This window comes from Cyprinus carpio, chromosome B19 (assembly GCF_018340385.1).
Source record: "Cyprinus carpio isolate SPL01 chromosome B19, ASM1834038v1, whole genome shotgun sequence".
NCBI classification, from domain to species: domain Eukaryota; kingdom Metazoa; phylum Chordata; class Actinopteri; order Cypriniformes; family Cyprinidae; genus Cyprinus; species Cyprinus carpio.
In genome coordinates, this window is record NC_056615.1 from 16,897,187 (window position 1) to 16,910,611 (window position 13,425).

Genomic DNA, 13,425 nt, shown 5'->3' on the forward strand with positions numbered 1-13,425 from the left:
TTAGGCATTTGGGGAAATGCTGCATCACACAGCCATCTGCTTAGCCCACAGTTGTATATTGTATGCATTTTTATCTATATTTTTTCTTCTTCTAGGGTCTCTAAGATTTTTTTTTTTTTTTTTTTTTTTTTTTTTTTAAAGAAGTTAATAGTTTAATTCACCAAGGACACATTACATTGATTAAACGTGACAGTAAAGGCATTTATAATCTTAGAAAAGATTTCTGTTTCAAATAAATCCTGCTCTTTGAACTTTCCATTCTTCAAAGAACCCTAAAAAAAAAAAAAAAAAAAAAAAAAAAAAAAAATCCACAGAAACGCATCTGTTTTCAACAATGATATAAAATGTTTCTTGAGAACCGGTGATGAATGTATTTTTAAATGTTTCTGCACTGTGGCTCAGGATAATTTTTTTTTCACCTTAAAAAACATGATTCATATATAAAAATCATATGACTATTTCCCCTCACATTTAGCATTTAAGCTTCCTGTTTTAAGTTATATACAGTACCTCGGATGTCTCATGACATTCTGACTTTATTTTGAAGTTTGTTTCCAATTAACCTGATATGTGAAAAGAGAAAGGAATCTATGCTTAGTGCTTTTGTTTTAGTAACCGAACTCCCAAGCAGTAAAGGCACTTTCAATTCAGCACGCTATTGGATACAAGTGTGGGAAAAACATGCGATTTCTCGTGTTTATGACTGGCAATAGGCCAGAAAGTTCACAACTGCACAAACTTGTCTCAAGAAAGAAAAAGAAACAGAAAAAGAAAGAGGCAGGGTGTGCCAGTGATGACACACCAGATCTTTGCTCTAGAACACCTGTTCCTAACATTCCCACACACACACAATTCCCAGCATTTCAGAAGCCGATGACTCACACGTGTCCTCACAGAGGAATCTCTAGCAGAAAATCACTCATGATTGCACAAGAAGATCATTAACAGGAAAAGTTGTGAAACAAGATGATGACGGGGGTGTTGATTAGGAACACTGCACCATGAAGCACAACTGTGGCTGTTGAGACAGTGCTTAGTAAGCATCATGAATTTGTCATGACCTATCGGCCATTATGTCAAAACCTTTCCTTCGAAATGCATTTTTTTAGGCATTTCCGGAAAAAAGACATTTAAAAAATAAAGCTATGCTACATCTCTAGCTAAACATTTTTCTTGATATTTAAAAACGTGAATTAATTCTACACAGTATATACAACTATAATCTCACTAATACATCAAAACTTGCTTAGAATTTCCATGTTGGGTCCACATGAATCAAATAATAATGGTGGTCTATTCCATTCTGTTCTCAGCCATTTCCATAGGGACCGGCACAAAGGATCTGACACCTAAAACCAAAAACTTGCAGTGTAAAAGTTTACTTTTCGTTTGTAAGGATACAACGAAACTCAAAAGACTGTCTAACTCCAAGTTCCTTTCTTCTTCTTCATGTTCAAACTATCAACGGTCGCTTACGCATACTTATGAAATGAAAACTGACCAATGAATTGTCACATATGCAATCCAAATATCACAGAATATGCAAACAACAACCACTATTAAAATAAAGAATTTAACAATAATATAGAAAAAAAAATTATAAAAAATTTCTTAATGTTCTTTATGGCTCCTTAACACACCTTACTGATGATGCATAATATATAAAGGTAAGCGGATGTGTTCATATGAATGCAACTTGCTAACTTTCATATTAAGCTTTTTCCCATAGAAAACCATTATAAAGAAGCTTAATGTTGAATTTAATGCATTGCTTTTATACTCTGGGTTCATCTGCTTTCTTGTATATAGTATGCATCATCAGTAAGGTGTATATTGAATGTGATCTTTCAGTATAACATTAGGACATGTGTTTTTCACTTTTAGTGTTTCAGAATGCCCAACTGTTTTTATTGACTGAAACACTGGAGCAGGTACTGTTTATGGATGGGAAACTTGCAGGTTGTTCACATATATTTGTTATTCCCCTTTTGAGAGGAGATCTAAATATCTGTGGCTTGAAACAGATAAAATATTGACAGGCCTGCATTGCAGTTATATGCATTTTTGCCCTTCAGGGCTCTGTGCCAGTCATATGACTGAAAACTATGAATTTGTATGCTAACTGCTAGTTTTTGTACTAACATATACAATACTAGAGTAGAGACCAGTTATTTCACAAGCATTTTCTTGTTCATTCTCACAAAACTAAATGAACACTCTTACTGGCTACCTATAATCAGAAGCAAAAGTTACACTCTTTACCACAGTGTTACTCCATAACAGTAACTCTACTAAAACCCAACACACATTAAGCACTATTAGGTCTCCCCCATTCCCTCCTCACAAAAAGACTAGATTTAATATCAACATTTGCTCCCCCCATCAAGTCACAACCAAAGCATGCTTGGTTGCATGCAAAGTATTGCAAATGGCAAGCATTAAAATGATTTATGCCTCAACAAAAATGGATTAAGTAAATGTACATTATACAAATTTAAGTGGATTGAACATAATGAACTTGTGACAAAATGATCAAGAATTATTGCATTAGCTCATTTTAATTAATTAAAATAGGTAGCAAAAATCTTTTTGGTGCACTCATGATTTCAGCAGAAATGCAAAAAGCAGAACTGAAGACATAAACGGACCGTAATTGTTACTCAGAAGCTGCTAGCAAAGCAGATTTAAACACTGAAGCACAACTTCCTCGGTCAAGTATGGTTTTTCAAAAAAATTATATTTGTCCATTGTCTGGCTGCTTTCATGCCTGTGCTGAGAGCCTGCATTGTGCCCTTTTGTGGTGCAACTGTGCAAGAAGTCTTCTTGGTGTTAGTTTTGGAGTGTGTGTGAATGATAAAGACACTGTGTCAGCATGAAAGAATCACAGTAGCAGTTTCGCATTGGTTGATGGAGTGAAAAAGGCATGAAGTGTGAAAGAGAGCGAGAGACACACAAAAGAATGAGAATGCAGAGAGAGTGAATGGAGCAGGAAGGCGAACAGGACATCATTAGTGACCAGTGCAAGGCTTTAATGAGCAGGATCACTGTAGCCTTCCATCTGCACCGCTGCCTGAAGGCTGGAGAAAGTGTTTGGCTGCCCACTGTGTCGTTCTGACAGTACCACCAGACATCCACTCGGCTGGCACTCTCTCTAGGAACAAAACACACTCACATAGCTACCTTTATATCTGAAAAGACACATACAGACTACCAAAAGTGCATTTACGCATTGATCACATAATGATTGTTTTGCCTTGAGGCATGGAAGCCGTGTGGCCTACAGCCTCAGACCTCTGTTTTGAGCTGAGTGTGTGTTCCTGCCTGCAACATCATGTCCATGTTTGAATGCATTTCTGATATGTCTGTTATCTATATATATAGATCATCTATATTAATGAATTTAGATGCTTTTATCTAAAGCAAGTTACATTCAGAAATACATTTTAGTAATGAATGAATAAACAAATGAATGCATGAGATTTCAGATTCATCTATTGAAATCTGATGGTCTGCAGGCATTAACATATTTTGCATATAAACACGAGAATTACTTAATTACTTATTAATTTACTTACCATTTGCATGTTCTTCTGTTGTACATTCCTGTTCATTTGTACAGTTATTGTGTTTTAGCCTATTGTATACGGTCCATTATTATGGAGCAGAGCTGATTTACATTTCACTGCTGGTTATAAATTCTCTATATAACTGTGTATGTGACAAAATATTGACTCTTAAATTAACATGAAAAGATTGATTGATTGATTTATTGATTGACTGATTGATTGATTAGTGGGGGGTGCTAGTTAGAAATATTATCTACGGTACATCAAATTAAATTATCTGAAAATCATAACAAAAAAAAGCAGCAAGTGCAATACATCTTAAAGGTCAGATTTGGAAAACAAACGAGTTACAGTATGTGCAGTGTGAAAAAAATCCTAGTAATGGTCAATCGTTAACGGCAGGTGTTTCTGATTATTCCGTCACACTTGTCTATGTGGTTGCATGTGTGTTGTTGCCTGGAGCAATGCTGGGATGTAGCTCCCCAGAAAGCTCATACTCATATATATCGCCTATATGTGCTGCAGTATTGTGGTGGAGATTTTATTTAAGTATGTATTTATAGATACACAGAGACTGCAATATTGCTGAATTTTAATAGTCGTGACAGAGACGGCACGATTGAGCGAAGGTGCATGCAAGTATGAGGGAGCAGAGAGAAGGATTTTAAATAGATAGATATGGAAACAGCTCAGAAATAGATATGAGAGGACAGAGCAAGTGCAAATGCAGTCAAGAATATGAAGAAAAAGAGAGAGAGAGAGAGATGCGCTGAAGGAAAGAGCTGTAAAATGCTGAGAATGTCTCAGGTAGAGTTGCTGGAGAGTACAGAGGGATTGAGGTGGAGTGATGTGCTGTCATATCTCTCCGTCTGTTCATCTCTCACTCTCTCCCACCAGGTACCCTGAATCTTTACCGTCAGCAAGAGAACAAAGTGTGTGTGTGTGATGACGTTTTCACTGCTGTCTTGTATATGTATGTGTGTGTAAGACACAGCGCAGTCAATATCAATCTAGATTAACGTGCCGGTGAAACCAGCCACAGAACACACCAGACATCAATTTTATTGGCTGTACTTCTCATTTAAACCTTCTTGAAGAACTACATCCTGTTTGTCATCCACTCTCCTCATCTATTATGATTAACATGAAATCGAACCAATTAAATAAAGACGCTTTTACGCACAATCACCTAACGAACAGTCATAACAAGCATCCGATTCAAATTGTTCTTGGGTTCAATAAAACACAAAGAATGGAATTGTTATATTAATATGTTTATTAGAATATTAACATCATTAATGAGTAGGCACACTATATCGAGATAAGAGGGAAAGAAACGGGACTGAGAGTTTGGTCTGCATGCCTTCAGAATTCAAAACATTAGAAATTAATAACCACAATAATAAAAACATGCCCGCATAGTGTCAAAATTTGTTTTTCTTAGTGTATACTATGGGCTTAAATAATGTAATGGACATTATTTAGATTAATGTGTACAGCTTAAAGCATTTATATCGGTGTGGTGGTATATCATGTGTGTGCATGAATACATCAATATATCAACAATATAGTGTATGCCAAAAAAATAACCTCAGTATATCCATGAGTACTTTGTGGAGTTGAGGTTAACGTTCACTTGATTTGTGTGCAGGTGTGGCGTCCAGCTCTCCAATCTAGTTCAGAGCTGATAAAAGAACCAACGCGAACAACATCAGTACATGTGTGGGCATTAATAATCCACTAAAATTCAGCTCCACGGTCAAACTCGCAAACTTTTTAGAGTAGAGTACACACTTTTACATTATGTCAGATGGAACTACACTGGCAGAGAGATGTGTATCTAACAAAAGTCATATTCTATTCCTCAAAGAGGTGTTGGAGTCTATGTGGATCTAAAGGCAAATCTCACAAATGAAAGAGCGGAGGGTGAATGTTTATTCGTTTATTATCCTTGCACATTCGTGCCTTAATTATTATAAATTAGATTTTTCATGGTCTACCGTCTTGATCAAAAAGGATCATTAGTGTTTGCCTTTTTGTTTTTCTTTGTGGCCACTCTCTTGAGAATGACTGAATCGCTGTTATTTGATCCTGGCGTGTTTTAAAGAACATTATATATATATTTTATATATAAGTACTACTATGTATTTTTTTATGTGATTATCAAACACAATTTTAGTATATTGTACAGCTGTAGTATATGCTATAAAATTTCATCTTTAAAAAATTAAATAATTCCTATGCACTTTTCTTAGAAAATAACAAAAACACCCTAAGGCGAACTAAGAGTCTGAATCGACAGTATGCTGCATTGAGTTTTTGCTGAACAATTTGAATTGACTTGAACTCTGCGGGTTAATGTACCATGAGATGGTCTCATAAAGTTCAAATCAAAAACAAACCCCTCATGGGTGCACATCTTGCCATCTAATAATCTAATCCACATGAAAAGAACACAAACTCTCATTCAGTGTCTTTTAGAGCTGATATAGAGCTGCTTGCGTAATTTTTGTCACTTCCTACTACGGCTCATGTAAACTGTCCAAGACAAACCCATTTTGAGCCAAAATGTGATTTCCTTTTAAAAACATCTCTCTAAGGAACCACAAATTCTCTATATAGTAAGATCCATACTTGTTTAGCAGCTATAAAACCATTCACCATTTCTGTTTTCACCCTCTCAGCCCTTCACAAGTTCCCTCAGTCATCAAAAGCCTCTGGCGTTGAGCCCTCTCTAAGCTATAAAAAACACCAAGGCCCCACAAAGGCATGAAATGGTAGCTAGTTTTTAATTGGAACATGCTTTTCCCCAGATTCCCAGTATTGACTCCATCCTGTGAGCCAGACAAGAGCCAATACGAGATCTAATCGACAAGGTCTAATCGATAGCACTCAATTTTTGGATCTCATTGCAATCTAAAGCATCTTGTAAGGCAAACCTTCCATCATAGGCACTGCCGGATGCCACGATCGGCAGCATGTAACCTATTACTGTAGCCCTCAAAACAACCGGAGCTGCTCTGGTTAATCAATGGCGGGTCTGCGCTGTCATGGACTTTTATCAACCGTGTTGGCGCCTTTGTGGAAGGTGTGCAATATTGCGGAGTCATGCTACAATTGTGGTAAGCCTCTTTGTGGTGAGAAGCCTTGTTGATGCCTGAGGCTCTTGTAAGTAATGGAGGTTTGATACAAAGGTGACAATGATCAAAGGGTACAAAGATACAGTTCATTTGCTTCAGTACTTCCATGTGCTTCCAAGTTAAAAAGGTAACAGTGAATGGCCATGTCATATTAACAGTGATGCCTTTCAAAAAGATACAGTGAATGGAAAGTTCAAGGCTCCTAGTGACAGGCATCTTGCATCTTCTTTTCTCCAAAATAACACTCTGTCTGGTTTTTACACGTTTTAATAATGCCGTTACATGCCTAAAAGTACATTCCCTTCCTTTCCCTATCACTCCCAATGGCAGGATGAGACTTCAGAGAGACATGTCATCTATTTTTCCCCTTCTTTCTCCTGCCTTCATAACTAAAAAAAAAAAAAAAAAAAAAAAAAAGACAGAAGAATCGTCTCCCATTTCTGATTCTTTGCAGTTTCACAGCTCTGAGCTCAGTTGCTTCATCCTGCCTTCTAATTGAATTCCTCCATGAGTCGAAACCCAAGTTTGGCTCCGGATCAAGAGATGACAGTATAATGCATTTGGTCCGGCAATGAAAGAAGGATTTGGGGTGGAACGCAGCTCCCTGTGGAAGGGTGGGCTTGTCTTTTTAAGAGACCTGGTCACAGTCACAGTGCAGTTCAGTCTATGGGATACGTAATAACAGGATCTTGCTTTTGATGGATGGCAAAGGAATTCAAGCTCAGGGACATACAAAGACAAAAAGACGACTAACCAAGCAAGCCGACCAGACGGTTTACATTATACTAAGAGACGGCAGACACAAGAGAGAGGATAAGACAAGTAATATTTAGACGTGCAAAGGGTGGAGTCCACATGTTGCTATTTTGTTAGAATGTTAACAGGTGAAGAAAGCTAGCTAGGCAGCTTGTTTTCCTATCTAGATAGCTAATAAGCTGCATAGCTAAACACATTAGCTATACAGAGAGCTAATTAGCTAGCTAGCTGGCTAAATAGATAGACAGACAAGTTAGCTATAGATAGCTAATTAGCTAGACAGCTACCCATTTAGACAGCTAGTTAGCCAGATAGCTATCTACCGATAGATAGATAGATAGATAGATAGATAGATAGATAGATAGATAGATAGATAGATAGATAAATACTCTTCTTCTGTACTGTTGCAGGAAGTCCAGGGTGTGTCATAGAACATCATGCTAGTCAGATTTGCTAACAGGCTGTGTGCTGAAAACTGGCAGGAAGAAAGAGGTTAAAGTGCTACACTTCAGGGTTACATACAACAAACAAGATAATTCAGCAGCAAGTCTTTCACATTGTCCAAAAGTGAACATCAGTAGTCCAGGTGATCAGTTGGGTCCTTTTTAGGATTGTTTTGATCAGAGGAAGGGTCTAGAGTTTTGAGAGACGTAGACTGAAGGAAGACTGCATTCTGGTGTGTGCTGTGGACGTCTGAGAAGATGGACAAGGAACGGAGGATCTCCTGGAACGCTCACGTTACGGTGAACTCTCCAGAGAAGCTGCAGAGGAAAAACACAGAAGGGAGAAAAGACATGAGAGAGGAACACAAACACAAACAATGGACAGAAAATTAATATCGAGAAATTGCAGAGGAGATTGCTGAGAATAAGGGAGTGGAGGATTGTCATAAATAAGATATCTTTAATACAATACTTGGCCAAAAGTATTTGAAAACTCCCTCTAATTAATGGGTTTGGCCAGACTTCCTAATTCCAGTGAAGACAAAACAGGGGTCCTTTCAGTCCCATGACACAGTGAGGTCCATATAGAGTCTAGAGACGAAGAACTTGACCGGCCTGCATAAAGCCCAGAGCTGAACACTACTGAACAACATAATTATTATGAATTATGACCTCCTGAATGAGAGGAAAACTCTGCCATGTTCTAACGTCAAGTAGAAACTCTTAATGTGATTATTTTATATGCATTAAGCAATAAAAGAGTTGCCTATTAGCATTAAAAGCCCAATTAAAATAAATGTAGCGCAAAAGAAGACTTTCCTACTGAGAAAAAGAACCCTATTTTCACTACTCTAGTGGATCAGAAAATATCTCAACAATGTCCCACTTATTAATCAGATTTATGTATAAAAATAAGATGCACTCAGTTTTGCCAAGATGCTAAAACCTTCGGTCAATAGATATTTCAAGATGAACTCAAATATTTCTCATCAAACAATAACTAGAAATGAATAGTATTAATTTGTAGTATATTATATTCAATATTAAAATAAGATTATATTTTATATTAAATTAACGCCACATTACAGCTCTATAGTCTCACTGCCAACAATTTGCTTCTATTTTTATTCTCCTAAAGGAGAGTTTTATGTGAAAAATATGAGATGATGTTGATACTTAATTGAAACATATTCGAAAACCCCATTAAAGTCTCATGAACTATGAAAGAATAAAACCATCCTCTGGAGAGAGATGGAAATTAAATGATAAGTACATACTAAGGGGGAATAAAAATGAGGGAAAAACATAAAGCACATGTGTAGAAACAAACAAATGAACTGATATGTACAAAAAAAGAGTCCAGATGGAAAAAATAAAAGAGACAAGATGCAAGAAGATGGCAAAATGGCGGTTACAGTGGTGAATCGATAGCAGAGGCGCTATCCCAGCATTCAGTATCTCAGAGAAGCTCATCTGACCTTTAGAAGAGAAAGACAGGGAGAAGAGAGTAAAGACAGAGAAAAATGAAGAGCCAAAAGCAAAGTACGATATGCATCACAATTTAACTGGCATGGGACATCTTTGACATTCAGATAGTGGTATGAGTATTAATTTACCATAATAAACCTTATATATGAATCATGGTGTGTTATAGCTTGAATTAAGCATCCACACACACACACACACAAACACACATAACATGAGCTCCCATAGATCACCCTGTTAGAGCACAAACAGTCCAAGAACACACTGGCTGCTGGCTACAGAGAGCATATCTAGCATTTGAAATTCATTATCATGGGGTAGTCTGACAAGCTGTCAAAGCAGCGTACACAGGCTCTCCATCCCAAACAGCCACATACGATGCTGTTGTTGAAAAAATGGGTAAGAGGGAGGTGGCTCTGGAGGTTCAGCTGAACGATAAAGCCGCCAGTTTTTTGTTTTTGTTTGTTGCAAATCAAGGTCAGGAATTTTCCTACAATTTTCCAAGGACTACTGACATGCTGCACAGAGACAGGTACATATTTAGACACACAACACACACACACACACACACACACACACACAAACACAATCATCTCTACAACTAGCCAAAGGGTACTGCTCTACAGCCATCAACATCATAGAAAAAACTGAATAAAATGGATGTACATTACAGACAAAAAAGTAACAAAATGTACCATGGCAATGGTTACACTTATGAAAAAAAAAAATAAACTACTGTGGCATTTCTTTTACAGTTCCATTTTTCCAGTTCCATGGATTTGAACATTTACCATAGTGATTTGCTGAAATTAATATGGATTACCGTGTAAATAAAAGAAGAGAAATCATTCAGTACCATGGTGTCTGATACCATATACCACAATGGTCTTTTGAATATCATTGCCAAGGTTTTTCCTTCACCAAAAAAAAAAAGAAAAAAAAAAGCACTGTGCCAATACCAACACTTAAGAAAATTAACCATGGTTTTACTACAAATAAAACCAATAAACCATGGTTACTATAGTTAAACCATAGAAACCATGGTAAAAATGTGGTTATACAAATGGTAATAAATATGCAAAAAAAACATGGATCCTACAGTTTTACTATAATAAAAATCATGGTTAATTTTTGTAAGGGAAGGTAATACTATGGTACTTTTAAAATTAGCTATTTACAAGATACTCAGAGGTACAGTACTTATAAAAACACCTTAAAACCACTGTGGTAAATGTCAAACAATACAGTAGTATCATGGTATTTCTTGATATTTGTAAGTGTTGGATTAAAGTAGCTTGTAAATATACTTTTTTAAAAAGCGTATACACACACACACACACACACACAAACACACACACGCATTTGTGGTTTACGGGGACTCTCCATAGGCGTAATGGTATTTATACTGTACAAACTGTATTTTCTATCGCCCTAAACAAACCCTACACCTAAACCTACCCCTTACAGAAAACTACTGGCAATTTTTTAATTTCATAAAACACTGTTTTGTACACACGCATATATATTTATGGACATTTGCCTTGGTAGTACCATGGTATTCTTGAGAAGCCAGATTGGTATATAAATATGGCAACCATTCAGTACCATCACCACATAATAGTAATGTTTTTATAAGGGGTTTTAAATGTAATTTTAGATCATGGACTCTTAATTGTATCAAAAATGGTCTATTTAAAGATATAAGCATTTCTTCTGCTGAAAATGATTCTGTCAAACTTGAAATCACAATTTCAACAGATACCCTTTAACAGAGTAATCTTAGCCAGACTGAACAAGAGCTGAGAATTACAACAAAAATAACAAAAACACTGCAAATGAGTCATTCCCCTTTCCCGTTCTTTTGATTCATTCTCTTCTCTCTGATTAATTATCACAGGCTGAATGTGACAGCGGGAGAACTGTACCGTGGACCCGCTCCATTCTCTGTCTCTCTGCGCAAGGCAATTCTGAAACAATGAGATCTGCTCATGCTGCTGGCCTCTCGATGCAAAACCTGCATCCCTGTAGTTTGGATTCAGTGCATCAAGACTGCTTTTATAAAATACTTGAACCCCTTACAAAAGAACCAGATGTTTTTCATTGCAACCTTTCCTTGATGTGATGTATAGCACATTAAAGGGGGAAAAAGATGACATTAGATCTTTTCCCTTCTCTATTCCACATCAGTTTTTCTCAGCATTAGTTGAAACGACAGATCGGATTCAAATACATCACAGTCAAGGAGCTATGAGTATGGTGTGGGAGAGAGTGGAGAGGAAGAGAGAGAAAAATGAAGCGCCAGGAATCCTGGAAAGCTCAGGAGAAACAGAAGCTGGAGGCTACTTATGCATTCATAATGAGTTCTTACCAGTGTTATTGAACCCTCGCCTGCCTCAACACCAGATTCTCCTCCTTGCCTAACATAACCCTGAGCTTTTGCAGCTCTACCAAACATTGACAGCTCTTCCCTTTGTAGTAAAGCCAAGATGGGCTCTGATTGGTCTACTGGAAGGGTTCTATGATGTCTCTGACATGCACAACTTCTGTTTCGGCAAATGACCCAAGGCAATGCTGACAAACTCTGAAGTTAGATTAATGTAGTTCTATTCCTCTTCATTTGATTGGATCAGAAACTGCAGCAGTGGATAGTGCACTAAATGTGAATGGAACATGAATCAGTGCAATTAGTTTAAAATATTGATGTAACCTACACTAACGTTTGAAATGTTGGTTGAATTTTTTATTTTATTTTTTAATGTTTTTGTAGGTTCACCAATGTTGCATTTATTTGTTTAAAATACAGTGAAAACAGTAATATTGTTAAATATTACCATTTAAAATAATATTTTAAAGTGTTATTTATTCCTGTGCTGGCAAAGCTGAATTTTCAGCAGACATTACTGTTTTTAGTGGAAAAATAATATGCTGATTTGATGCTCAATTATTACTGGTTCTCAATTATTAATAATGGATCAAATAATTATCAATGTTGAGAACCATTTTTGCTGCTTATTTCAGTAAAAATTATTAAAGGGGTGGTTGATTGCGATTTCACTTTTTTAACGTTAGTTAATGTGTAATGTTGCTGTTTGAGCAGAAACGATATCTGCAAAGTTGCAGCGCTGAAATATCAATTCAAACGGAGATATTGGATATCGTCTTTTAAAATTCTGGCAGTTTAATGCCTACAAAAACAGCTGGTAAGGAACTACAATGAGCTTCTTCCCAGGTCAATTACGTCACGAACCCAGATAAACCCCGCCCCCGGGAACACGCAACAAAGGGGGCGAGGCCATGTTGTGGTGCTTTAGAGAAGAGGAAGAGAAAACTATGGGTGCACGTAAAAATCTGTTCATATATGAATCGCAATTCTGTCTTCTAACGATTCTAATGGATTCACAAGTTTCAAAACCAATGTTCTAATGCAGCGGTTCTCAATCCTGTTCCTTGCGTTGCCCTGCTCTGCATCTCTCTCTCTCTTTCTCTCTCTCTCTCATTCAGATCGTCAGATCAGCTCCAACAAACTGTTCCATTTATACACTTATTTTCACATAGCAATGAGAAGCATTATACATTAAAACCCAAAAGGTTGCTGTGCTGTTTCAAAGCTTTAATCAGAATAAAACAGTATATTAAAAGCTAACAGAAGCAGTAGAATTTACAAACAACAGCGTATCTAAAAGTATGAGACAACAACAAACAAACATACCATTAAGGGCCGTGCTTGCACAGGTTCTGCGCGATCCTCTTCATTATTATTCACTGCGTCTCAATCGGGCTCAAATTGTTAAGAAATATAGGGGACGTCATTGTTTACAATACCAACAGAGCACATTCTGAGCTTAAGGGTTGGGATGTTCAGACGTGCTCTAGAGGATTTAGCGAATCACAATACACTGAGCCAGCTAACCAATCTCAGCCCATCGCATACTTCTGAGGGAGGGGTTTCATAATAATAGGAAATAATCAAGGCATTTGTCAGAGAAGGGACAGATCGGTGTGGAATGAAGGTAAATTATGTCAAAAATAATGCGT

General features: G+C 37.0%; 1 protein-coding gene across 1 annotated transcript in view; it reads right to left on the reverse strand.

Annotated features, from left to right (window-relative positions):
- Positions 1 to 4,239: 4,239 nt before the first annotated feature.
- LOC109109638 (sterile alpha motif domain-containing protein 12-like) overlaps positions 4,240 to 13,425 on the reverse strand; it is a 78,544-nt gene continuing 69,358 nt past the window's right edge. The window contains exon 5 of the mRNA XM_042744976.1: positions 4,240 to 8,223. Within this exon, the coding sequence (XP_042600910.1) occupies positions 8,201 to 8,223 (23 nt within the window). The 3' untranslated portion in view covers positions 4,240 to 8,200. The remainder of the gene's footprint in view (positions 8,224 to 13,425) is intronic.